General features: G+C 44.0%; 3 protein-coding genes across 5 annotated transcripts in view; 1 reads left to right on the top strand and 2 right to left on the bottom strand.

The window, feature by feature from the left end:
• The window catches only part of MGARP (mitochondria localized glutamic acid rich protein), a 29,130-nt gene extending 13,956 nt beyond the window's left edge, over window positions 1-15,174 (bottom strand). The window contains exons 1-4 of the mRNA XM_076337203.1: window positions 15,008-15,174; window positions 13,162-13,265; window positions 11,995-12,097; window positions 7,136-7,414 (exon numbers count right to left, since the gene is read on the bottom strand). Of these exons, the coding sequence (XP_076193318.1) occupies window positions 7,136-7,414; window positions 11,995-12,097; window positions 13,162-13,265; window positions 15,008-15,092 (571 nt within the window). The 5' untranslated portion in view covers window positions 15,093-15,174. The remainder of the gene's footprint in view (window positions 1-7,135; window positions 7,415-11,994; window positions 12,098-13,161; window positions 13,266-15,007) is intronic.
• A 1,866-nt stretch (window positions 15,175-17,040) lies between these two features.
• On the bottom strand, window positions 17,041-19,925 carry NDUFC1 (NADH:ubiquinone oxidoreductase subunit C1). 2 transcript variants are annotated; one of them, XM_076337201.1, is made up of 4 exons: window positions 19,831-19,925; window positions 18,893-18,996; window positions 17,956-18,046; window positions 17,041-17,194 (listed from the first exon to the last, which is right to left on the bottom strand). In XM_076337201.1, the coding sequence occupies exons 1-3, from the start codon at window positions 19,889-19,891 to the stop codon at window positions 17,963-17,965; spliced, it is 249 nt and encodes an 82-aa protein (XP_076193316.1). In that variant the 5' UTR covers window positions 19,892-19,925; the 3' UTR covers window positions 17,041-17,194; window positions 17,956-17,962. The 2 variants fall into 2 exon arrangements, with proteins under 2 accessions (XP_076193316.1, XP_076193317.1); XM_076337202.1 differs by having other exon boundaries at window positions 17,986-18,046.
• An 822-nt stretch (window positions 19,926-20,747) lies between these two features.
• NAA15 (N-alpha-acetyltransferase 15, NatA auxiliary subunit) overlaps window positions 20,748-27,259 on the top strand; it is a 46,355-nt gene continuing 39,843 nt past the window's right edge. The window contains exon 1 of one of the 2 annotated variants that reach the window (XM_076337199.1): window positions 20,748-20,882. In XM_076337199.1, coding sequence (XP_076193314.1) covers window positions 20,829-20,882 — 54 coding nt within the window. In that variant the 5' untranslated portion in view covers window positions 20,748-20,828. The remainder of the gene's footprint in view (window positions 20,883-27,259) is intronic. The other variant, XM_076337200.1, reaches the window with a different exon arrangement.

The following is a 27,259-nucleotide window of genomic DNA, read 5'->3' as shown; positions in this document are numbered from 1 at the left end:
AAGACGCAGGGAGCTCAGCACGGAGGGCTTGCAGATACCTGCCGGGAACATCCCAAGCACCAGGAACATCACTCAGGACTACTTGAAATGGTCTCTCTCTGCTCACTGGCCTTTTATTCAGTGACCATTTTAAGATTATAACCAGCTAGAGTAAGTTATCCACCCACTTAACACTTAAACATTTGGCTTAAAAAGGAAAAAAAATTGACTGTATAGTTAACCACAGACCAATGCCTCTCTCCGACACTGGGAATTCAGCACCTGAGCTTCAGACAGGAAAAAATAAACCTCTTGGCTCTACGTGCTAAACCAAATCAGGGAACTAACAATTATTTAGAAAAGCGCTGATTATTTTTCAGTCAGATCAGTTCCTTGAATGCACAGGACAGGAACTAGTGGCTGGTGGCCGCCGAAGCCCACACTGCTCTCAAGACATTGTTTGCGGAACTGCCCTGGCCCGACCACCCTGTTGTTTGGACATGGCATGAAGGCAGCCTCAGCCTTCCCTACCTAGCAATACCTCGCTAGAGTCCGCGGGCACCAGGAGTTATTTCCCTTTGGCATTTCAGCTATTCCGTAAGTTCAACCCGAATCAGAGGCTCAGAGCCCAAGGTCGTTGAGAAACTGATGAACAAAGGAAGGCTGGGATTTCTAATAATCCTGCCACTATAAAAATATGGCAGCTTTTTCTTTTTGCAAGCCATCCATAAGTAATCCAGATAAAAATCCCTGAGGTCCAGCTGAGAGTCTAAACCATGGCATTAGGAAGCACATTTTTGAGAAAAAAAAAAAAGTCTTCACTCCATACAGCAAGAAAAGAAACAACATTCAACCAAATATTTCACAGGTTGTTTGTGCCTAATGTAGGTCACTAGTTCCTAAGAAAAGCCTCATTAGTTCATACTAATGACCCGAAGACTCACTTCAAGAGAGCTTATTCTACAATGGATGATTAAAAAAAGATACAGAGATGCCTGTAAGGGTCAGAATAAAAGCATAACCGTGCATACCACATTAATCCAGAATGGTTTATAATACCTCATATAATTTCAAGTAATGAGAAGCAATTCACAATGATGTGGTTGGTTGGTATAAACATCTAGCCACTGATTGGAATGGATCACGAGGAAAACTAGTGCAAGTTAACATAAACAGCATATATGAAAATGCACTAATAATTTGGTGTATGAAATCCCTCAGAAGTTCTAAAAAAAACCCTTTTAATTAAAGTTAGGCACTTTCTTTAACACTCTTCATACAAAGTAATGCATCCAGTTTTACCCACTTACATTATTTCAAAGGAGCAACCAAAGTTCAGCATGTTGTTTTTTGAAAAGGATGTTTCTCTCTGCAACGAGAAATGCTGCCCAAAAATTAATATCAAAATCCCCATCATTACCATTCTGGTTTGAACTGCCACCACAGGAGAACAGAAAGGAGTCCCTGTTGCCATTTTCTCTAAAGCAGGACGCTAATAGTATTCCTCTGCACGCTGTATTTACAGAAAATTTTCACAGGTAGCACTACTGAAAGTAAAGTAAATGCTAACAGTTTTTGTTGACCAAAGTGAGTTCTTGCTTTCCAATTTAAAGAAATAAAGTTATTTTAGGATTTTTTTTTAAGTCTTGACAATGAGCTATAAATATTTTATTAGTAAAAAGCAGTAAGTCCATTTTCTCCTTAACAGTGACAATCATTTAGGCATTACTCACTTTATGTCCTTTTACCAGCTTTAATCTTTTTTTAAGAAGCTACTTGTCCCCTTGTTCTACAATAGACAAATGGGAAGAGTTATTTTATGTAGTTCTCCCCCACTGACTTGTTTGCACTCTTAGCTGGGAAGTTCTAGGGTTTTTTCCCTTTTACTGGAATCTTCCTCCCCAGCCCAGCGCATGCGGTAAAATTCTCTTTTCAGCTAGGGTGTTCAAAACCGAACGGTCTCTCCATTTACCAACTTGTGTCTTCAGATGCTCACAACTTTTACAGAAGTCTTTTCTAAACATTGTTCACATTCTTCCTACAGAGATTTTCCAGTTGTGCTATGACGACTCATCTACAAGCTCAGTTTTATGAAGGAAAAACAGGAGGAAGAGAGAAGAGACTAGTGGCCAGTGTATGGCAATCAGAGAGATGCAAGATAAACGCAGCAGCCCAAGGGACAGATAAAGGAAGTGATAAATGTGAAGCAGAAATACTCAACAGAAGTTCCGCAGATATGGATACTTCCCCGGTAGGATAATACTCACCTAATTCAACTTTCTAGAGCCTAATTTAGCTAGCTTAGTCCACCATAATCGATGAAGAGAAAAAAATCCTCTAAAAGGAGATTCAGAATAGAAAACCTTTATTACAGTTGGTAATTAAGCACAGACTTCATCAGGTGGTATGAATACTTTCCCTGATTCTATCTGTCTTGTTACACCAATCTACACCTAGAGACTCATTTCATACAATGACGTTATACGTATGAAAACGGCAGATAACAGGCCCGTTACGAGATGCTTCTGATCTATATGAGCGAGGTTGAGAAGAGAAAAAAAAAGTGTAGTTATTTTCATGAGGTCCAACTGTAAACAAGTGGTATAATCACATAAGGGATAAGGTCCGTCCAGCCCTATGCACGCTGCATCTTACCCCAACGCCTAAGGTTGTAAAGAGCTGCAGGTCGCACAGCTTTTCCTCCTTCCTCCATCTCGCACAAACAAATGCCTAGAAGGATGTGCTTGCTCTACTGAGCAACATCATTCTGAAAGCCTCTGCAGAAGTATGAGCAAATTACTTTGAGGACTTCTCAGCAGTCTTCAAAATACTCCCTGTGTCAGAGCATTTGAATATGCATCCATAGTTTGGTAACTTACCAAGCAAAAACAACGTACACTGATCGTGTCAGGTGGTTTTGTCTGCTTGGCATCGTTGTGCGATCGGGTCAGCAAAAGTCCTGTCCAGAAAGCAGTAACTCCTGGCCAGTGCAGCCTATATTTGTTTCTCTAGGCTGCAGACAACTGGCATTGTAATGCCATTCGAAGCTTAACATGGAAAACACTGGCACATTCACACGCTAATCCTCCCCAAACCTAGTTACTCACTCAAACAGCGTTTGAAATAACAAACAGAGAAGAGACCACGTCCTTCAATACTTACAAAATTAGAAAAGAACCTATGTTACAGAAGTCAGGAGTCCAAGAAAGCACAGTTTGGAGCTAATTGCTTTTGCTATTCCAGTTGACAATGCCAAAACCTCTAGCCTCAATACTAGAGTTGGAAAAAAGTTTATAGTGGCAGTCCAAGAACTGAAAGTCACAGATGCAACACCACTACCTAATCCAAACAGCAGCTTGCCAATCTGTGCATTTTATAGCATTTGTTCTAGCTGAAGAAAAATTGATCTTAATTTATGGTCCCCAGACAGAGAGTACACTAGAAGGAGAACAGCAGGAAACTTACCAGCATCAGGCAGTAACCAAGAGTGACACCGCAACAGCTCAACTAATAAAAAGGTACAGAAAACTAGAATTCAGAGGAAGCTAAACCCTTGGGAACAGAGTTACATGGCACAGTACTTTTTTTGGCAGCAGTACTTCACAGAATTCCAGATACCGGTAGTGGGTTGTAAATTGCTTAAATTGAGGCAAGGGGAAAATTCCAGCCAGGTACAATTGTAACTAACTTTCTAAAATTGAAATTACCCTGATTAAGTATTAGGTACCTGCCTCCAAGGTTGGAGTTTTTTGGTTTGGTTTGGTTTGGGGTTTTTTTTGCACATTCATGTATAATCACACATTCGTGTTATCTGTATACATACATATGTATGTATACTGGAGCCGGAGACAAACGTCCATGGCACCTTGCACTACCAACCATATTACAGAAAGCCTTGTAGATTAAAAGAAACAACTGCATTTGAAAAAGCAGAGGTTTACTGGTAACGCTAAAAATACTTGCACGTTCATCTGCGGAAGTAACATCAACCAACAAAACTAATAGAAGTTATTTAAATAAGTATTCTTTTTCAAAGTAAGCCTGCATTTCCCTTGGCAGTTCTGAAAGAAAAATAATTCTCTACCCTCAGTAAAAATGTAGATACACTTTTTTTTTCTCTAAATGGAGACAACACAAATGATGAAGATGGTTAAATACAAAACCGAAAGGTATTTCCAGAAGGTTTTAATTATAAAATTAATTTTTTTAAAAACACAAATAGCTGTTGACTGCAGCTAAACACTGAACAAAGTGGTACATAGAGAGCAGAGAACTTTTGAATCAAAATACCATCTTCTTACATTTTAAGTATTATGCCAATGGAAACTAGCTTTTACATAGCTTAAAGGAAAGTGATACTGGTTTAAGCCTGTGTGTGTAGGACTATGTGCTGCTTGTTAAACCCTTCACGCGGTCAAGAGCCAGAGGCCTCTGTCAATCCCTCAGAGATCCGAGGGAAGAACTGCTTCAGCAGTCATGCTGTTCTCCTGCAGATGGGGCCTGGACGAGAGGAGCAGCCGAACGCTAAGGTGACCTGGCGGCAGGAGCCTCCGCAGGCTCCCCGGGCAGGACTCGGGTTACACGGCAGCCACAGCAGGACTTAGCCCCAGTGGGGGAACCGCACGTGGACTGCTTATGAGATCCATAGGTTCAACCTGGACTCAGGCACACCTGTTACAAACAGTTATTTACAGTAGTCTTTACTGGTGACCAGTGGCATGAGAGAACTGTTCTCAGAAGCAAGTTTTAACATCCCAGAAACGTCAAGGAGATCAGGCAATGCTACACCGGGGAGAACACTCCCTTGCTTTAGAAACTAGTAATTACTGAGGGGAAGTACCGCTTCTGCTGCCTGATATGAAATGCTTTAGCTAATACGTGATATCCTGATTAGAGGTTGGAAGGAAGATGGCTGAAACAACATGCAGAAGTTTCTCAACAATTTTATATCCCACAGGTTTGTTTCCGCCAGCTTTACCACACAGCAAAGAATACCCACTGCAGCAAGACTTGACAGAGGACACCCGAAACAACCCTCAGAATCCCTTGTAAGTATCAACGTCACAGAAGGGTTGTTCTAGTGCTGTTTTCTTCAGTAAGTATGTTGCCAGAGAAAATAGATCTAAGAAATCAGTAATTTCTAAATAGCACATCCATTTCCAGTCAACACCAGCAGTAACGAACAGTTGCAAGACATATTTACTCTAATAAAATAGTGACCACTAACTACACACAGTCACCATGTCTAGAATTAGATCTTCAGACTTAATCCACTTATGCACAATGTTTCCCAGGGAAGATTCTAGCTGCTTCCTCTTCAATAGAGCGGCAGGAATATTTACCATACGGGAGATCCTACCCTACCCAACAATTAACAAATACCCCTAGATAAGCATTGTGAAAGGAATATTCAACCACTTCTAGATACAAGCAAGTGCCTGCTCCTTAAAGGGAAATTTTGCAATTGCTCTGTAGAGCAACAGAGGTAAACACTGCAAGACATTTTAAAACACCTTATATCTCTTAACAGCTCTAATTCACTAACTTTAACATATACCAGATTACTTCCTTTCTAAATGAAATGGCCCAAATATTCCATAGAAATGGAAATTTTTAAGACTCTAGGTATTTTAACTACTACCACCTTATAAATACTTTTTATATTTAAACAGTAATAGTCACTACAAATATACTTACTTGTACTTTTTATTAGCTATATTACCTTCAGCAGGTTGGACCAAGTATTGTTTTAAAATGTTATTTGTAACAGATTGTTTTGCAGACAAGCACCAGAGCTATTCACACACGAATTAAAATCCCATTCATACCTAGACCCTTCATAAAAGTCAGCCATTTGAAGTGCTGCACCATTTCTCAAGTTCATTTGTTAAAAAGGCAGTTAAGATGCATCCATTCCTCACCAGAGTCACCACGGAAAAAGGTGAAGGTGAAAACAATTCCGGAATCTGCTAATACCTTTCAAGGTACTATAACCTCCCATGGACTAGCAGTCAAAATACTTCTAATCTCGGTTTGACCTGTGTTTTAGATATATCCTCTCAAATAGATGTTTGTTTTCTCAAAGTAAGTCAAACATAGGTGTACAGTAAAGATTCCATGTTTAAGTCAAGCTGAAAACCGCTTCAGTGGTTTTCATGCTTGCTACAGCCACACTGAAGGCTTCCCTTACTTCCCTAAGTAAGAATTAGAATGAAGTTTCTCTTTCATGATAGGCTGGCAAGTTTTTTGTTGTTGCTGTTTTGTTTGTTTTTTAACTGAAGACACCAGATGCAAATGTTTGCTGCTTTCCTATCGACTGAGAAATTGCAATTGCTTTATGGGTGTCCCTTCCAACTTTAGCTGAACAAATCGAGAGGTAAGAGGATAAGCCACCGCTCCATTCTTACAGGTTAGTAGCGTGTAAAAAAAAAAAAAAAAAAAAAAAGTTGCTAAAAAAATGAAGTTAAATTATAATCCTGTATTTTGTGGAACTTATGGATAGGTTTGCATTTGTATTATTGTCATTTTTTTTTTAAAAGCATAGTAAACCAAAATATTTCAAACACCCTGACAGTTCAAAATACTGAATATGTAGCCACTAATCGATTTAAGTGTTTAATACCAATTTGATGTTTTATGGACTTTTGAAATTTTTAGCCTAGTTTATCCTTAAAACTGAGATCATGACAACGTTTTGGTTGCTATGCAAGATTCTGTTGAAGTTACATTGACAGAACAGCTATAATTATTTAGTGTGAATATCTTAGGAATGGCCAGTGAAATAAAGTGTTTAGATTCCTTAACAAACCCTTAAGAACCAGGTCATTGAAACAACTGTTTAACTGATCATATTACATGCTCACCTTAATAGAAGATCTTAAAGAAGAGAAATAGAATGGGGTAGTAAAATAAACTTTTCGTTCTGCTAGTTTTAGACAGTAACTCTAGTGCCACAGGCAGCACGCTTTTAGAGACACTGATTTAATAATCTTAATTACCTTATGCTCATGATATGTCAAGGTAACACCTGAATTAGTTTTCACTGCAGGACAAACTCCATTAGGAATACTGACGTTTGTTCTTAATGTTCTGTAGTAAGAGGCAGAGTTTTAGAACCCACAACACACACACGCAAAAACCGCATTCGTAAGTTAACCTTGCACTGCAGCAGCTTCTGAATTAGCAGCAGCTTCTGAATTAGCAGCAGCTTCCGAATTAGCAGCAGCTTCCTGCTGGGCTTCCTCCACAGCAGGGGATGCCTCTGGAGCCGGTAAGTCATTCTCCCCTCCAGTTTCTGGGGATACCCCAGCACTCTCATCCTGTGCTGCAGGTCCAGCACTCTCATCCTGTGCTGCAGGTCCAGCAGCAGCTACTGCGTCAGCCTCTTCCGTGGCTGTCTCTGCTTCAGTGACATCAGCCGTCTCTTCTTCATCACCTTTTAAGGATTTATTTAATACAATAAAGAGAGTAAAGCGCATGCATGCAACACAGAGTCACCAACTACTTTTTACCATCATCCTCATTTAAATTTAAAATGGGAAGCTAAGCTTGTAAATCAGAATTCACAAACAAAGTCAAGAAATCAATAATTAATCTGTTGTCTAACGTGGCATCAAAAAAGATGTTTACAAGATGAGGAAACCATATTCTTAATTACCGAGTTTCATAACTGCTTCAGTGTAATAAGAAAAGAAACTGTGGCTTAAAGCAAGTGACTGCAAGAGGTGGGAGTGCAGGGAAGGATAAAAAAGGACCCCACCCAGTGTTGCTCCAAACCCGCTCTGCTGAAAGGGCCAGTGATAACGCATTCATGGGTGTCAGAGGAAGCAGGATTCTTGCCCTGTTCGCACCCAGCAGTGGAATTACCACACCGGGAATAAGACATTTGCTACCATACTTAGAAGCTCTGAGGGAGTTTATTATCCATCAGGCTCACAGCTTAGAAGCACTGCAAGCCAAGATGCGCCTTCAGTTTGCGCAGGGCTATTTTCAAGGTGGCTAACTTGGCTGGCAATAGCTACAATAATGCTGAGCCCAACAAGTGATCAGTTTTCAGATGGGGTTTGTGCTCTCTCTTAGCTCTACACTGCCACAGGTACTCCGCTATCCCTATTCACCCTGCTTTCTTTAAAGCTGTACTGAATGCACTGTGACCACTGCAAGAGCCATAGCACTTAAGTAAGAAAGGTGAGATCTGTGAAACAGAATAAAACAGGGGACCCTTACTGAAACTAGGTGTATGTAAGTAAGAAAATAACTTGCTAATTTTAAGTGGTCAGCACTCACTTTACTGGAGATATGACCACTTATGACTAACCTTTTTCTTTTTACAAGTCCCAGCTGTCTTTTAAAGACTTGTCTACACTGCTGTGGATCGGACTCTTTAGAATCTGAAAAACCCAGTGTTTCCCAATCGTGCATTACTTCAAACTCAGCTGAGACAAGTCATTAAAAACTAACAGCACAAAGCAACAAATATGCACAATCACCATGCAAACATGCACTAAGATCAAGTTAACAACAGACAGTTATATACCAAGTGTTCATTGCAAGTTTACCACTAGAACCAACTCACCATGTGAAAAAATAGAACTGGAAATAAAGTTTGCAATACAGTGTAAACTAAGTGAGAATAGAAAGGAAAGGAAAGAGCTTAAAGAGACATAGTCAGAATTAATTTTATTCTTTTATATCTGTTTAAAAACTAAACAGACCAATTTTAATTCTTGGATTTCTTATGCTAGTGCAAGCCTATCTTTTTGTGTTCGGGTTTAAACACAAGTCTATTCATTGCTCAGTAAAAATCAAAGCTTTGCATTATGCAACCTGATCATGTCCCTTTAAGAGAATGCTATAGTTCAAAAAAACCTACATTGATTACACAAAGAACAGACTAACAGCCAAGCTCAGCATTCAGTACACTTTATTGGACAGTCAAATATAGAGTGCATTCATTCAGAACAGCCAGCTTCTCAATCTCAGAACTGCCTTCTACAAAGCAGATTCAGTAATAAGCTCAATATGGTTTGGCCTTGCAAACATAGGTAGTTCTTTTAAAGTCTCACAAGTACGGAGTTTTACAATAGAAGGTATAAAGTCATCCCAAGGTAGGCTGCAAGGTACGCAATGGTGAACGACTGTCCTTTGTTTGTATTTAACTTCCTCGGGTTTGGAAAGAGATTTCCCTTGTATTTTAGTCTGGAAAGTGTAAAAGCAGAGTATAGATTAGAAAGATTGAATCAGCTTGCACCAAGTTAAAAAGAAAAGTCATTGCCAAAAAAGAAGGAAATCAGGAACAAGTTTAAAGGAGACACATGCAAATGGAAGGCAAAATTCAGTATTTGCTAAATAAGCAAGTAGAATGTTCTGCAAGGCAAACATCATTTTACAGTTCAAATGATGTCCCAGATTTCCTACTGCTACTTCGAGTCAGGCTTCTGCCAGGGGCTCTTTTAAATCCCTCCCTCCATTCGAGAGCAGCTTTCAGTTAAGAAGAGCTGCAGAAAACTTGCTGTTAGGTCTTTTTTTAAATGTCTAATATAATTAATTAAAATACCATTAAATATTATTTCATCCACTAATAAACAAACAAGCCTAGAATAGTATTTGATTGTTTCTCTTGTTTTGACAGCCTTGTTTGCTACATGTAGTTCTTTATAATAGATATTTTGGGTTTGGGCACAAGGGGAGAATTTTCCTCTGGATGAGAAACCACGAAAATAATTCGTATCAGAAGAGTCTCTCTCTGATCAGCTGCTCCCTAGTATGAAGTTCTTCCAGCTAGAAAGCTCTTCTCTTGCCATAGGACACGTAGCAAATGTGCCATGAATGTGCTGTTTGGCACGCTGCTTTTCTATCCACCACTTCATATTGTTACCAGCACTGTTTTATAGCTTATTTTAAGCCTCATTTTAGGTGACCCTAAAAAATATGAGATTACTGTGAGAACAGAATTTTTAATCTCTCTTAACAGCAATGCTTACCGTGAAAAAGTGTAAGGACTAACTGAATCTAAAGAATGCGTGGGGAAAGAAGCTGCAGTGGCACTTCTGGGAAAAGCAATACTATGGTAACACTCTGTGACAAGATACACACAAAAATATGACTATGCAGGGAACAGGAAAAAAAGGGGAGGAAGAGAGACATTCTTTTGAGAAAGCACACAGAGGATTCTATAGGAAAAGTAAGAACAGAAACCTCTTTTGGGAGGATACAGTTGGGAATGAAGAAGGATTTAAAAAAGAGCTGATTCAACAGTAGTTTTGTATTGTGAATTGGAATTAGCTACTCAGAAGTCCAATTAAAAACTCTGGGTTGAGCATTTATTCAGAAGTCCAATATTGAAAATAACATAGGAAACAAGTTTCAACTGTGTTCACTGTATGGCCTTAGAAACGTTTTGGACTTCTTACTGTCAATAATAAGGGAGGCGGCAATCATCTGCCATTGGTCGTGACATGTATGTAAGTTACTAAGCAGCGCAAGGCATCAGATTATGGGATGTCTGGAGAGTACCCGAAGTCAGAATCAAGAAAGTTACAGAGCAATGAGTACTCTTACCCGTCTCAGGCAACACAGGTATAGCCTTCAGTGGGTCAACAGCACCACTGACTCTGCGGGTATCCCACTCAAACATTTTGGTAGACTAGGGTTAAAACTCAGTACCTTGCAGAAATGAACCTTAAGAGAAAAGAGGGCATATACTGACATCATTTTGAGTGCCCTGGAAGGTTTGCTTAATGCTTTCACATCTACCATGTTCTTCTGACTATGTTAGTCAGAATGTAATGAGTGAAACCCTCATTTCTTCCCTGAAGAGCAGGTGACTATGTTACTAGGAGAAAGTATTTTTTTATTTTAGGGATAAGGAAAGATTGCATTAAAATTGTGGCCAAATTCTCAGCATTTGAAGAATTAAGTTTAAAAACTTAAAAACTGTATTGCTTCCAGCTGCTTAAGAGAAAGGAAATTAAGGTGTTTTGCCATTAAGATCTGTAATTTTAAACTTCTGAAACTAAAGGATGTGTTGTGGAACTTCAAGACTAACAACTTCAAAAGAAATAATTTTAGAGGCAGACAATTGAAAGCATGTTCTCATATTGAAAACAAAATTTAAACTCAGTATACTTGATTCAAATCTATTCTTCGTGTGCATGCAAGTATATTAAATCAATTCTCTAGATGTCAGCATCAGAAAAAATAAAGAAGAGCTTCAAGTGCTATGGCTTCATTAATTTATTTATTTTTTAAATAGCAACTAAATAAAAATATAAAGATCCTTAAGAAGTCATTTTTTCTAATTGCTTTTCCTAGCAAGGCCATGCTTGCCAAAGTTCTATCTTTTATATTAATGCTGCCGTAACACTAATTGATGTGGACAGACAACATTCCATTACAAGTATTTGAACTAACATGGTCTAATTATTTAAGCATGAAGAGCTAAGTAAGGATTTGCCATACATTTAGGTGGTGTCTGCTTTTCATTTAACCCTAAATTAAAAAGGACAAAATCAAAGTTGTGGGATAAGAAACAGGTCCGATTTACAGTATTTTTTTAAAAATTAGGTTTTTTCCTATTGAACTTTTCCCTGATGGCACGTGGCCTGGAGCCAAACTTGACTGAGAAAAAGATATTATCTCCTTCCCCCCCAACAAACAAAAGAACAAAATTGATTTCGACAGCATTATATATTTAGTCAAGTTTCATTACGCTTCCAGTAGGTCAACTGCAAATACCCAATATACAATTAATGGTTCACACATCAACTCTTTCCATCCAAAGAGACTCCTGCAGGTTGATCACAGACCAGATTCACTGCCTAAACATTAAGTCCATTCCCAAAATTTGTGCAGAAGTAGCTTTGTAGCAGAACACTTTGCAACCATCTTTGTCTTTACTCCCATTCACAGAGCTCAGACAAGGACTTGGACAGGGTTAAGGCCTGATTAGACAACCTAGGCATCTGTTCCAGATCCTCGTGTACCCAGGGAACAAGAGAGAAGAGCTCAACTCACCCTTGCTTGACCAAGGTTTGTTTTTCCGCCCCTCAGCTCTCTCATGAAGAATATTCATATGTTCAATATACTTGCTGCGGGATGAACTGACTACTCTGTAGGCCTGAAAGGAAATTATACCTAAACTTATTGCTACGTCCCTACAAAGTTACCAAACAAAAAGAGGGGAGAGGGAGAGAAGGGTTTTTAAGCAAATGCTACTGCTCATCTTAAAAGGCGTATCAAATTATGCTAAGCAAGGTTAAAAAAGAATAAATCTATTTTGCTATACTAATATATTTACACATTTCATATTTCTCCATTGTTAGAAAGCAAATACAATATACCATGCAGCTTTTGAAGTGCTGCAGTATTTCAGGAATTGAACACAGTATTTTAAAAGACAGTTGCAGTCAGATTATTTTTTTTTAAAAACTATGGTCAAAAGGTGACAGCAAGAGAATTTGTTATTCCTCCAGATATGCAATCACAGAAATTTGATATTTTGAACAAGTAGAAGCTACTTACCGTTCAAGAGGATTATTTTGTGGGAGAGGGAAACATGTACCTCTCTGGGATGTGCTAGTCACTATCTCACTAGCTCAAATCTTGGGGGGGTAGAAGGAAGCTATCAGCTGGAGGCTTTAGGGACGTGAAGCACAGAGTCTGATATATTTAGGTGCAGGGAAGAGAATGATTACTGAAAAACTTGACAAAAGTAGATGTTTACAAAACTTCAACATGCTTTTTCTAAGTAACTAATCTTTCTTTGTGCCCCAATTAAGGAGGTTCATAATCTTCCCCTTGCGGCTTCAGACAGCTTACTTCACCTCTGTCTTGCCTGCTTTGAGATATTCTAAATGTTTGTGGTGGACAAGAGGCAAGGGGTTAGACACAGGTGCCTCACTCCATCTTTGGACACATTCATTTCACACAGTTTTAAATATGTTTTCCACTAAGAATGAAAACAGCACGAGATATCACAGTAACAGTAAAACAGGCAAGCAACAGGCATTCAGTTTCACTAGTTCTCTTGAACTGATTTTTAAGTTAGACTGTATTCAGTTATATGCTACGACATCCACATTCTTTTGACAGTTTGTGTCTTGACCATGTTCTTTAACCCAGAACACACCTTACACCATGCCAACTCAGAAAGCACAAACAGCTCCATTCCCAAACACTTACATAAAATAAACCACCAAAAGCAGCAACACCAGCAAGGAGATAGTAAATCATGTTCTCTCCAGAAGAGCCAGGAACACTCCCAGATGACATCTGGCGAAGAGGTGCTATAAAAACCATTATTGAAATTGATGTAAAGTGCTGCTAAAATACGATCACAAAACAGAATGACGGAATCTGAACTTCATATGGGAGGGGACGATTTAAAAAGCTGTAACAAAACAGAGAGGTACAGCTTAGCAATGTTTAGTACAAGTGAGTAACACAGGGCGTGGTACCTAACTGAAGGAGGTACACGGCTGAGCTCTTCCTCAGAGCCTAAGGTTTTCTATGAACCATGCCGTCTGCCTATCAGCTTCCAAGTACTGGATGCAGCCTATATAGACTAAGGAACTACCTAAGGAACGTAAAAAAACCAAAAACAAACAAACAAAAAAGGAACATAAAAATGTTCCTGCCTAAGGTACGTAAAAGAATTAATCCGTCCTTATTCAGTCTTGCTGCAGTCATGACCAGCAGAGGTAACAAATCCTCTTCAGTTTAGTAACAGGGCACTTTAAGAAAAAGCCTTTTCCTTTGAATTCACGTTCTTTCATTCTCAAATAGACCGCTGACATTTAGATACATGCCCATAATCTCAAGTATTGGCCGATAGGGCAGACAGGCAGGATTACACAATTTTATCCCTGATCGAGTACATATTCACTGTAACAGCAGCGTTAGCCATTTATTTTTGTTCACAGTTTCTGTAGTTTTGATGCTTGCTACAGCCTTGGATTCTTCTGCACATCTCAAAAAGAGACCCACGAAAAACACACGTAATTCTGTTTGTCAGCAAAGCTTTCAGCCGAATTTCATGACTTCCTCCCAGATGAGTAGCACAGATGAGAAACGCCTCATTGAAAGGGTGCTCATTAAACATAAAATGGCTCTGAGCATTGCAATCGGTAGCTGCAAAAATAGTCTCAGTCTCAAAATATTGCCACTGCGTGCCAGATTATGTTTAGCATCATCTGTCTCATGACACACTTTTCAGACTCCTCTTCTATCATCAGGCACCCTAATGGATCTTCTTACATTTACATATACGTTCTGTAGTAGTTTCTCCCGAGTACCTTCTTCTTAAAGGCTGCACGTTATAGGTAGGAGAGTGCTCTGTGAGCCTGCAATCATCCAACACGGCTAGCAGAGGTTTTTTTGCTACTGGTTACACAATCCCTGATGCGCCAAAAGCCATGGCTGCAACACGCCCAGGCTGATTCACGCTTCTTCCCGGTGCTAAAATACCGCCGAGGAAACCGCTGCTTTGACTATCCACCTCAGGGTTCTCTACCCCTTTATTTTCTTTGCTGCGGGGTGGAAATGAAGACGGCGGCGGCCCCCGCGCCGCGGGAGGGGGGGGTTACACCTGCCCGCCACCGAGCCCGCTTCCATGCAGCGGCGGGGGGGGGGGGGGGGGGCGGGCACAGCCGTTTACCAAGCAGGGGCGAGCCGCCCAGCGGAGCACGATCCCGCTCCGCGGAGGCAGGGGCTCCCCGCCGGAACGCTGCGGAGGTTTCAAGGCAGCCGGCCAGCCGGTACCCAGCGGCGGCGGGGATGACCGAGCAGCCCTACCCGGCTCCCGCCCGCCCTCTCACACCGCGGGGAGCCGCGCCAACGGCCGCGCCACGCGCCCCCCGCCGCAGCCCCCGGCCCGCGACCTTCACGCGCCCCCCCCCCCCCCGCCGCGGAGAGGCGGCGGCGCGTCACCCTCCCCGTCCCCTCCCGCCCCGCCCCGCGCGTCCCGTCCCCGCTGTCCCGGTGACCTCTACCCGGCCCCGGGTCGAGCTCCGAGGCGGCCCCCGCGTACCACGCTGCTTGAGGCGGCTCGCAGCAGAGGGAGCCCTGCTCAGGCGAGAGGCCAGCGCCTGCGAGGCGGCCCTGCAGAGATACATGGCGGCGGCGGCGGCCGGGGAGCGGAGCGGAGCGGTCACCGCGGGCTGCCTGACAGCGCGGGGCTGCGGCAGATGACACCGATTCCCCCCCCCGTCACCCTCCCCCTCACGGCGGGGCGGGGCCACCGCGGGGAGGGCGGGACCGGCGCCCGCCCCGCCCCCGTGCCGGCGCACCTGGGCGCCCGCCCGCCGCTCCCGGCGGGGCCCGGGAGTGGCCGGCGCGGGGGCGCGGGAGCGGCGGGGCCGGGGCGGCTTCGTCGGGGAAGCAGGGCCCGCGCTGCGAATGCGGGAAGTCCCTCCCCGGGTCGCAGGGCCGCGCGCTGAACACCGCCATAGCAGGTACCGCCGCCAGAACATCAGCTGGGAAATTAAGAAAGCCCTTGGCGCGCGATACTCAAGGAGGGGGCGGTGGCAGGAATTACTGAAAACTCGAAAGACCCGGAATATGAGGGAAGATGCCAGGGACTGCATTTACCAAAGAGGGAGGAAGAGATGGCGAGGAACGTATTACTGTTTTACTGAAATAGGAAGTTCTCCAAGAGCATTCCTTTGCCGACAATTCCCAGAAAGAGACCTGGAGAAATCAGCTAAATTTACAGCAAAGGGCACTCAGGTCCCACACGAGGACAAAGGAGGTCAACGTTGGTAGCAAAACGCTGGAGGAAGTAAGTCACTGCTGTGGGATCACATTAGCTGTTGAAGCCGTGGGCCCCTGGGGGTCAGGGCTGCGCGGCTGTCCTCTCCTCCCCACACCGTTAGACAGTTGCCCCGCTACTTGTCCATTCTCTGTACATAGCTTTGATGATCCCTCGATTACTTAAAGCCATATTCTGCTGACTGCCATGATCCCATTTTTCCATCCTTTGTCCTTGACTGACCTTGATGCATGAAGAGAAGGTGAAGGCGTAAGCGTTGAGAAGGCAGCGCTGACGTTGGAGCCCGACGTGGGCTGTGCAGTCTCACCACTGAGGCTGCGGGCACCTTTCAGGGGGTGAGCAATTCCAAAAATGCAGACAGGGGAAGGCCAGCGTCTCCTCCACGACACACGCACGAGCCCTGGGTAAGGCACCGCACATACTCCCCCCTCTACCGCCCTGAACAAAGAACACGGAACTGGCACTATCCCCTCAGCTGCCAGCTACTGCACTTTCAAGGAACAGATCCTCAGGGAATAGCAGGGTATGGCTACACCTGCAATGAGTCCGAGAGCGCTGCAAGATAGAAAAGCAGCCGTGCCCAAGAAAACCTATGAAATAGCCTCTGAGGAAGGGACAGACTAATGAGCTACAGGCCAGTTAAACAGTCTCTGAGATTCAAGATCGAGCTTTCATCCTCACTTTCTGAAAATACAGAATACATTTCAACTTTGCGTGCAGTAGCAAAAGCAAAGCAAACTTCCTGGCAAATAATAAAAACCCATGCAGAATTTAAAGGTTGGCCACCTCTGATTTTTGTCGTCTCTGACAAAGCTTCATTTCTGCTCAATCCAGACCACAAAGGACTGAAGAACAACAGCACTCAAGGAACTAGATCAACCTTGCAAACAAACGCACAACTTCCATTATGGCATCTCTAAGTCATTAGGTCAAGCTTTGAAAGTCCACCTGGTCAAGACTGAGTTGAAAGCTGCTTCTTTGATGTGTGAAGTAGCAAATGCACATTTCGGCGTTTGTACACATTAGTTCTATTAGCTTCCCCATAAATCCCATTCTTATATTTGCTTATCGCTTATTTTACAAATTTAGCAATGAAAATGATGGCACTTAAATGAGTACACCTAACTTCTGGAACATTTGCTGAACTTCCTCTGAACTGATGTCTAATTTTGTAATGTACCTTCCAGAATAACAAAGAGAGTTTTGAAAATAACATTGATAAGCTACGAAAGAGAAAAGCCACATAAAACAATTTCAAGACCAGCAGAATGAAATGTAAACGGCAAGAAAAGTCTTAGTAAGTTTCTTCCAGACTTTATAATTTATTTCATAATTCTGCACATGAAATGTATGAACATGTATTTAGTTACTTTGTACCTCTGCTGCACTCATTTATTTGTAGGACAACTGGTGATCACGTGACTTCTTACTGAGCATACCGCCAACCTAAGAAAGAGGGGGAAAAAAAATCTTAGCAACAAGAAAAATAGATACAACGAGTATGGTTAGACGCATCTCACAACAGGCTGTATTTTCAGCTGGAGAGGAATATTCATGGGAAAAATAACCACAGTACTACAAGTTTTTCCTATACCTAGTAGAAGCAATTCTTTCATGTGGCATATTAATTGCTCTGAGGCCATAATCCCCAACAGACTTTTTAGCTGGCAGAAACACAATTATGTTTTTTACATTGAAAAGGACAACGATCACATACAATTTGCACTATAATGCAAGTCTATGAGCATTGACTTTATATCATCCTTATGTGGAATATACAAGTGAAACTGAGAAAAATGCTTCCCGCTGTGGACCTGTTAGAATAAAAAAAGAGGCAAAGATAAGCTATTTTTAGTGACCTTGATCTCCTTGCCACCAAACCACTTGTAAGGTATGCTCTTTGTGACCTAAACTTGATATAGACACTGTAAGAGATGTGTTATTTCCCAAAAGTTTGCATGTCCAAGACATGCAAACTGGCATGGGAATATGCACACAAATGAATATATGAAAATATAGATCAGTCACTTTATCACGAGGGATGAGTTAGAAGAATAGCAAAAGCCAAGATAGCAAAAGCCAAGATGTAAAGTATTAAGGAAAACAATAAGGGAAGAAGGTAAGTCAGTCCAGTATCTTGATTGCTAACAGAAGTCAAAAGAGCTGCAGAATTTGTGTTCAGCTAAGTCAAAAGCATCTGTACGTACATACTCACTATGAACACCCGGTACACTTACGTTGCCTCTCTTCTTTTCTTCTTTCATATTCCATTACATCTTCATTATGCTGCTTGAAAAGCTGTAAAAGAGCAGTATATGATAAACGGCTATACAATGCACAGCTGGAACCAGAGAACAAAGATTTCTACAGAATACAAAATTCCTATTATCGGAATGTAAACCAATACATAATTATTGAAAATTGGGACAACAGAGTAAATTTTCTGTAAATTATCACTTGTCCAGTGAGGCATATTTTCCACACCTTTCTCAAGCATTTTCTGCTGGCTGATTGAGGGGGGGAAGGTTCCTACTGTCAATCAATCCACCACCCCAAAAATGGGGAAAACCCCAAAGGGAATTCACCCCATCCTGAAAAGCGTTGTCATCATGGGAGTGCTGCTTATCCTGCACATTTCTTCGTGGCAGCTACTACACCCTGCTCGCTTTATCAACGACATCAAGCCTGTGAGTTCTCTGAAACAGGCAACATCTTACATCTGCATTTTGCTCAGGGAAAGGGGGTCTTAATCAATTGACTACGGCTGAAAAATCAGAAGAGAACGCATTAGCAGTCTGATAAACACAACATTATTTATGCACATCCCTAGGTTTTTTTTTTTTTTTTTAAGATCCATTGGGGAAAATAATGTTAAAGCCTCAAACCAACCAGCTTGAAGAATTAATTCTTCTGTTGTGGCTGTTTTAAGCCTGCAACAGAGAGTAGCTTAATAAGTTGTTCATTTTTATAGAGAAAAGCACAACATGGATTTGGGAAAACATAACTAATCAACATATGCTTCAGCCTTAACACCTGCTATGACCATCCACTACCCCAATGAACTAAGTCGGTTGTAGTCACTGCCTTCAGATCACTATGGTCTGAGAATAGTTAAGTTCAACAAAACCAAATGAAAACACTTACGAGAACCCACAAGGCAGCGCTGGTGCTGAAAGCCAAGCCAACTCCAAACCAGTTTGGTCGGTCATAATTACGTCTTTTTGCAACAAATGCAGAACGAGTAAAAGCTAAAGAGGCAGATTACAAACGTGTTAACATTTTTCAGGTTTAGACTACCAAGTCAATTACTGACACTCACACAACCAGGGGGAAAAATCCAAATAAGCCACAACAACAAAAAAACCCCAAACAAATGTAATTATGATGTATAAATGGTCCCCATAACATTGTTACAGCTCACCCATGTGTAGACACACTGCGGCATGCACTCCCTGATCCGAGGGAGAGGAGAGAGGGGACGGGGCGCTGCCAACAGTTCAAAGCGGTGCTTTTTCCCCCCCTTTCCTCTGGCCACAAAACCCATACCCTACCGCACCTTTGGCCTGCGCCGCCTCTCGCTGTCCCCTGCAGAAAGCTCCCACCCCCCAGCCTTCCCCGCACCCCGCCCCACCGAGGGCACCCCCCGGCACAGCCTTCCTGAGGAGGGCCAGCACCACAGCCGCGGCGAGGAACGGCGGCCCCCCCCCCCCCCAGCCTGGAAGCAGCACCAACTTAGTATCGAAAAAACCCCAGTAATATAGGGCTAGTTAGTTTGTATTAAAAAAAAAAAGAGGAAAATTTCCACTGCAGCTTGCTTTAATTCCCGCCATGAAGCGAGGAGCGCTCCAGCCAACGGGGACGACGCCGGCCCTCCCCCGCAAGCAGCCGAGCTCCCACGGCGCTCGGCTCAGCGGACAGGCCCCGGGGCACCGTCGCAGCCCGCTAACGCACAACGCCCTCGGGGCAGAGAGCGACAGACTCCCGCCAGCCTCAACCAGAACGGGCTCCCCACTACCCCGAGTCACGGCGGGCCGGGCCGGGCCGGGCCGGGCCCGGCCGTGCCCCCCACCGCCCCCGCGCACCGAGGCTCGGCGCTCCCGCCGCCAGCCGCAACCGCTTCGCCACCCTCAGCGCCGTCGCCATCTTGTCGGCTCGGCCCGGCTCCGCCCACGGGGGCGGGGCCACCCCGCGCCTCCCGCCCCGCCTCCGCCCCGGGCGCCGCGAGCGGACGCGCTCCCCCGCACGAGGCCTGGCGGGCCGGGCGCCTGCTGCGCAACGCCCCCGCCCCCCGCCCGTAGCGGCGTTTGCTGGCGGCGCAGAGCGGCGCTACCCGCCCCGCCGGCAGCGAGAGCGGGTTGCCCGTCCTCTCCGCGCGTGGAACCGGCTCCGCGGGGCCGGGCTGGCGCTGCGGGCGCGGGCAGAGCTACGCCCGCCACCTGCCCCTCCTTCCTTAAGCCCACGCGCGGGAAGAAGGGGCTGCGCCCCTCGCGGGTAGTCGGTGACCGCGCTGCGCGGGCGACGGCCCGAAGTACAAGCACTTGGCTACGGGCGGGGGCACGCAGGGTTTCCTCCGCGGGGGGCGCCGCGCCGCGCCGCCCCGGGGCCGGGCCCCGACTCGGCGGGCGGGCCGGGGCGCCCCTCCCCAGCCCGGCCCGGCACACCTGGCGGGGGCGGGGGCGAGGGCGGTGCCGGCGCGGGGTCGCGGCGCATGCGCGGGGGCCGCCGTGACCCGGCTGGGGAAGCCCTCCGCGGTGGCCATTTTGGCGGCGCCTCTCTCCGGCCTGCTCAGTTACCACGTGAGCCGCCGCCCGGGGCTCGGCGCGGCGCGGGGCAGCCCGGCGCGCAGACGGCGGCCGGGAGGGGCCGGGCCCGCGGCCGGCGAGAGCGCGGAGGCTTGAGGGCGGGCGGGGGGTGGGGCGGCGGAGAGGCGAGGCGGCGGTAGCAGCCAGACTCCGGCGGGGAGGCTCCCGGCGGCGGCGACCGAGCAGCGGGGACGGGACGCAGCTCGCCCGCCCACCCCCCTCCCCGGAGCCCCTCGGCGGCGCCGGAGCCAGCGGCGGGAGCGGGAGCGGCGGGGAGGATGCCGTCGGTGAGCCTGCCGCCCAAGGAGAACGCGCTCTTCAAGCGCATCCTGGTGAGTGGCGGGGCGGGAGGCCCGGGCTCGGCCGCGGCGGGCCGCGGCGGGGGGGGGAGCGGAGGCGGCGGACCCTGCCCCGGCTCATTCTCGGGCTGGCGGGGAGCGGAGCCCCGGCGCCGCACCGCGGGCCCGGCGCCACCGCCCCGGCCCTTGCGGCGCCCCGGCCGCCGGCTCCTTCCTGCTGGGGCAGGCCGGGCCAAGGGGCGCCTGTCACCCGCGTCCTGTCTCGCCCGGGCGCGGCCCCCCCGGGGCCGGAGGAGCGCCGGGGGGCAGCCGTGTGTCTCCCCGCTCGCACTCCCGAGCCGGTGCCCGCCGCGGGGCCGTGGCCGGGCCCGAGGGGCTGCCCCGCGCCCCAGCGCTGGCCGCGGCGAGGCACTCCAGCGGCTCCGTGAAGATACCCCAGTGGCCGCTTCATTCATCGTCTTGCTGTCTGCAGCCGCTCTGCTGGACCGTCCTCCCTTGCTCTTCTTTTTTCTTTCTTTTTTTTTTTTTTGAAACTGAGATTTTTGCGGTAGACAGTAACCGGGCTTCTTGGTCGGTGGGGAAGATGGCTTTCAAAGGAGGAGGTGGAGAAGGATGAAGGTTTTGAAGTCTTTCCGAAGTTTAACTTGCAGCTAACTCTTGTTAAAGTTTGACAATCGATTTTTCTGGAGGGCAACCGGCATACGGATGAAAGAAACTGCAGTGGAACTCAGGCAATAAACGTGGTTTTTAGAATGAGATTAAGGTAGCATACAGTCCAAATACCACCAAAGTGTGCGCAATTCAGTTGCGTCTTAAGGAATGCGTTTCAGCTTTGATGCAGTCTTGGAGGAACCTTGTGTTTCTAAGGACTTGGGGTGAATTGAAAATGACAGAATTATGCTAGTGAGCAACTTCAGTGGATTTATTTAGAAGATTCTGTTGTCTGGGTCAAGCATTATATTGTTTTCTCTCAAAAAAGTAAGTTTTGTCTAAAAATCTTACGTCTTCTTTCAAAGAGGCTTAGACTACTATTTTGGATCCTTCCAGAGATCAGAATTAAGATGAGTACTGTAGTCCTTTTGGAGTAACAGCACTCTTATGGCTCTGTAAACTTCTGCCACTTAAGAGGGGGGGATGTATGTAATCTTCTGTCACTTTCTTTTTCAAAATATTTTGTGAAAATGAAATAAATCTGTAGAACTAGAAATCCCTATGTACAGGCATCTCATCGTGAGACATGCAGCTTCAGTTAGGGTTAAAAAGTAGACACAATGAACTGTAAAGCTTATTTCTACTTTGAAAGGTTCAGTCCTACTTGGGACTTGGTATGGCCTTGTTCTCAGTGTGTAATTTTTGATGTGTTATGAGCTGGGAAACTAGTAGCCTTGTTGCTTGCTCACCCATCTTCCTTTGCATTGAGGATGGTTTGTGTGGTTACAAGACAAACTGAATCAAGGAGCCTTTCTGTGTTTAAAACTGACTGTTTGGGGTTTTTTGGTGTTTTTTTTGTTTTGTTTTTTTCCTGGGCTTGGTGCATGGCTGTCTGACTGTTTGTGTGGAGGGCAGGAACAAGGGAAGAATAAGAGTTTCTTTGGAGAAAATGCTGGCTCAGCACATGTGAGTTGGATAAAGCTTCGCAATTTGGTTCAGGTCAGAAAAGAGAATGGTGTGCTTCAGTCCAAGCAGATTTCTGTAAACTGAAGCAATTTTAATTTTGTCCTTTTTTAAACTGAAAATCTTTAATAAAAATACAAGAGTTTCAGGTAGTGGGTAGGCTAAAAGTTACTCTGGCGTTTTGATGTTTTCCTGTATCTTGCAGGGATGAGCCTGTGACGTGTAGCCCAGTATTAAGACTGCCCTGTGTCTTTGTAACACATGGTGTATAGAAAAGGCTTGAAGTTGGTTTTTATCACACTGAAAATTTGGCTGAGCTACTTGTCTTCCTTGTTATGGATAATGACCCTACTTTGTGAAGTTTTGGTTACGTGTTTGATGTGAATTAGTGAGACGTCTTTTTAGAAAGTCCCATTTATCAATGCAAGTCCAAAGAAACATTACTTTCCTGCTCTTGTGCCTTCACTCCACCTCTCTTTCTGCAGCCTCTCCTCGGTCTACGCCTTCTTTTTGGGAGGCTGTAACCCTTCATAATGCCGTATCCTCTGCCACCTCTTCCTTTGGCCCACGGGTGGCTGAACAGCAGCAGCAAGAGGAGCTTGAGTCTGCCTGGGCAGCTGGCTCCCCGACGGGACCTCTGAGCCCCCAGCCAGCTAACAAGGTGGTTTGGTTGTCTGGCCCCAGGTCGGCACAGGCTGTCTCCTGGCCTCGGGCAGACCATGGAGTTGTTCTCTTGAGCATGCCTGGATGAGACTTTTTTCAGCAGATGCTTTGAGAGTCAGCCCAAATGGTATTGAAAGGATGCATTACCCTTCAAATAGATAATTACTGGTACACAGGCTGTTTACAGAAATATAAAATCATTCACATTATGATTTTCATGGAGGTAGTAAACACAGGAGTTAAGTAGGTAACAACCTTGTATTTTTGTAAGTGAAGCATAAAATGACAAAAAGCAAATGGATTTTGTGTGTTTTAAGTTCCTGAGGCCTCATTTCTTTGCCATTTTTAACAAGTATGCCTGTAACACAAATGTTAGATGTTAAGGTCTTGCGAAAACTACACCAAGCTGCCCAGCTTTCCATAGTGAAAGGCAATAATTAGCTTTCAGAGTTTGGGGAGTTTTGTTTGTTTGTTTTGTAGTAAACATCCTACATGATCGGTAAATTTCTTTTGCGTATGGATTTGCTTGCAAGCCGGCATTTCCACCTAACTGACACATTCTGAGTTCAGAAGCTTGTGCACTTTGCCTTTGCGTGTTGCAACACACTAACTAGACTAAACTCTTCTAGTCACTTTACAGGTATGTGGAGGTTCTAATAGAAATGTTTTTCCATCTGAAAGGCATTTTACAGTTTAGTGTTCCTGTAGTACAAAGGGAAAGGAATCTGCATGATTAGTTTGAATTAAAAAAACACCCACAGGATTATTGATCACCATTCTGCTTAAACTTGCACTTCCATTAAAAAGAAAGTTTTTAGCTCATGTTGTTCTTAGTTTTAACTATTTGCTGTTAAGCCTGCAGGTAGATATTCCTATTCTTCTGCTCAAAGGTTCAGTGGAATTTAGAAGGAAAGTGGATCTCTACATTTTTCTCTTTTTGTTTTTGATCCATTTGAACATTTAAAATGAATTGAGTCCGTATCAGTCTTTTGGACACGCATAATCTCTGAGCAGCCCAGAGGTTACTTGAGAAGAATTCAGGTGGAGGCAGAGGAAAGGGTAGAATAGCAAACACAGGAGTCGAAGGAATGGAGAAGTTGACTTTTTGGTACCCAGAAGGCTGGATGCACTATGAAGTAATGGAAAAAGCAGTTTATACCATTTTTTTCCCCCTCTTACTAGCCAGTATAAAACTAGTAGTTGTAGGAAGTAGGATTGGCTGATTTTTTTTAAATTAAATATAACTGATGGACATTCCTGGCATTTTGCCAAATTATTCAGCCACTGTATCTGGTCAGGTACGATTCATCAAATATGTACAGTTTCATTTCACAAATCCCAAAGACATTATTCAAGTAACTTTTGTTTGGATAAAGAAGTTAAATATATTGAAAATGTATTGAAGAAATATTAAATACAAAGCTATTAGAGGTGCTATATATTGTGTGGAAGAGTTTTTCAGTTCCTCTAAGCAGCAGAAGATAACGTTCTTGGAGTTACAATGTTCTGGCAGAGTAAGATGGTGCAAATACTTCTTGCCATAGCTAGTGGTCTTAGCCTCTAGCTTTGAGGGAGGCTAGATTGAGCAGGGAGAAAAACGTCAAGTATTTAAGAAGTGAAACATCGTTGTATTTTATGATGTGAACAAACAATTTAAGTGAGGAACTAAGTGTGTTCAGGCCTTGTTTAAATAGTTTTACTGATATATAACTCTAGTACATACTGTAGAAGTAGCATACTGAAGAAGCAAGATGCCATGCTGGTCTGGGCTTGTGTGTATTACATTGTATGCAGATCAGAGTTTCTCAGCTTGTTCAGGACTGGTGATTATATGTGGTCTTCATGATGGCTGGAGAGCCATACATCTTTCATCTCTGTACCAGTTACCTTATGTGCTAAGCAGGCTTGATTAGGCATGGCCAGAACCTGTGTCCGCCAGTGAGGCATTACAGTAACCAAGGTGTCTGCTGCAAGAGAGGGGGGTTTGAATTTCACCTTTAGTTGGTCGTTTCTATGGTAATGCTGCTGTGCTTAAGGGTATTTATCTTTGAGCTGGTGGTCTTCCTTTCCATGCTGACTTTGACAAGTGTTCTACTAAAAGATATAGGAACTTTCTAATGATAAAAAAGCCTGTTGAACAGCAGCGTCTCTTCAGTGGCTCAGCTGTAAATATGCCAAGTCCCTCCTGCTGGGTCATCTTCCTATTTCTTCATTCCAGAATCTGCGCCCTGTCCCTCCACTTTCAAACTAGACAGACCTGTGCTTCTCCTTCACTACTATTTGCACCAACACCAGTCCTTTAAAAATAATGTTCTGTCTCATAGAAGTTCAGGTGCTGACTTTAAGGTTGCTGAGGCGGCAGACTTGGAGATCTCCTCTTAAGTGATCTTGATTCAAGATTAAAGACTGATTCCCAGAATCTCACTTTCATCGTTAACCAAATAAATTAGCACATTTTGTATGCAATCATTGTTGCATTGGCGTGACTGTACAGTAATCGAGTATGCTCACTACTGGAGTTTTACCACATACTATCTCATCTGAAACATGGAATTGCTAACGAGGCTTTTCCAATATCTTGGCTGTTGAGATGTCAATCACTTGTTTTTCCTTTGCCAAAAGGAATACCCCGCGTGGCTTTGCCAAAAGTAGTAGGAAAAATTATGTCTTGGTTGAAACATTGGAATGGAAGTAAAGACAGACCTGCTGCTTGAAGCAGAGTCACTGTTCTTGTTTTTCAGAAATATTTCTCAAACTTGCTAAAGAAATTAATTACTGTTTGAGACTCTAGGATGCCATTAAGGAATCACTTGAGTAATACTGCTGTTACTAAAGCCTGTTCACCAAATTAGGCCATTTGTTGTCACTGGGGCTGTCAGAAATTGTAGAAACAGGATTCCCTGCTGTAAATTTCTGAGGAGCAGCATAATTCTGTTCCTTACCTGTTTCAATTATGAAAATAAAAGACTTTACTAATAGAAACACATCCTAATTTCTTCATGGTTGTAAGATCATAGCCACTCTTACGTTGTTGTGGCTATAGGTACTCTTAGCTGAACCCAAAGTGGTTTTTGTAATGATATGAAACTAATCTTATCTGGGGCAATGGACTTGATCCAGCTTATATGGTATTGCCCTTTATTTTGGTTAGAATTTGATCAAGTTGTGTTTATTCCTGTTTTTCAAAGGTTTTTGTAATGAATTTTTGCTGATTGCACTTTCTGGGCATTTCAAGTTTAAATCTCTTGTCCACGGCAGCACTGTGTCAATGCAGCAAGAGTGGTGATAAGGAGTTACGTCTTTTCTGATTTTGCTGATAGGGGATTTAGAGAAAACGAACAGTTATTCATTGCCACCCTTAAAACTGAGGTCAGTGAGATTTGTTACAAGGATTTCTGTTTGCTTCTATGATACCACACAATCAAGTTAGCAAACCTTGTAATGTTGAAGAACAACCTTTCTTATCTTACTAACCACATTTAACTACTTTGCAATGGCTCAATGCTACAAGACAACATCTCACATACCTTAGAGCTGAGAGTGAAGAGTACTCTGGACATGGGTAGAAAATAGTAGCCTCATGACGTGTCTTGGGCTATGTTGTGAGATACAGCTGAGTTGAAATCTCCATTTAAGTCCAGAACAACCTATTGTGTGGGCTCCTCTACCCCTTTTCATGCCATATCTTGGAATTTTAATTGATTTACTTAGTTGCTTCAGATGATCATTAAAAACCAAATATATCCTATCCACACCAGATCTTTTGGGAGGTACAGTCAGTTTCATGCTAAATTCAGAGGTGAAGCCTGAACATAGGGGTTCCAGGTTAATGGACAGAAGTCGGCTGATCTTAGTTGACATTGCCAAATTCATGGTAATTCTCCCCAACAAGTAGAGATTAAAGTAAGCAAGTAGTGGCCAACAGAACTGATGTTGAATAATGGATTTTTCAGCAAGAATCTTGCTTCAGTGAGCGAGGATTTCTAGTTTTATTTAGAGCTGTAACTATTTGTCAGCAGCTGTTTCCAGCTGGGTTTTGTCAAATATGGGAATGATGCCAGTTCAAAAGCATAGACATAGCATAGATTTTTTTTTTCCTGCCTCAGTATTGAATGAAAAGGTACACGTATTTC

Source organism: Aptenodytes patagonicus, chromosome 4, assembly GCF_965638725.1.
Source record: "Aptenodytes patagonicus chromosome 4, bAptPat1.pri.cur, whole genome shotgun sequence".
NCBI classification, from domain to species: domain Eukaryota; kingdom Metazoa; phylum Chordata; class Aves; order Sphenisciformes; family Spheniscidae; genus Aptenodytes; species Aptenodytes patagonicus.
The sequence above is the reverse complement of the archived record's forward strand: the minus strand, read 5'-3'. Positions and strand labels throughout refer to the sequence as shown.

Excerpts from the sequence above, each read along its gene's own strand:
- NDUFC1 (XM_076337201.1), bottom strand. The coding sequence starts at position 19,891 with ATGGCGACGGCGCTGAGGGTGGCGAAGCGGTTGCGGCTGGCGGCGGGA. Across the intron at positions 18,997-19,830 it reads GGCGGGAGCGCCGAGCCTCG|CTTTTACTCGTTCTGCATTT; the intron begins GTGCGCGGGGGC and ends CTGCCTCTTTAG. Across the intron at positions 18,047-18,892 it reads GCGCTGCCTTGTGGGTTCTC|CTTTTCAAGCAGCATAATGA; the intron begins GTAAGTGTTTTC and ends GCTCTTTTACAG.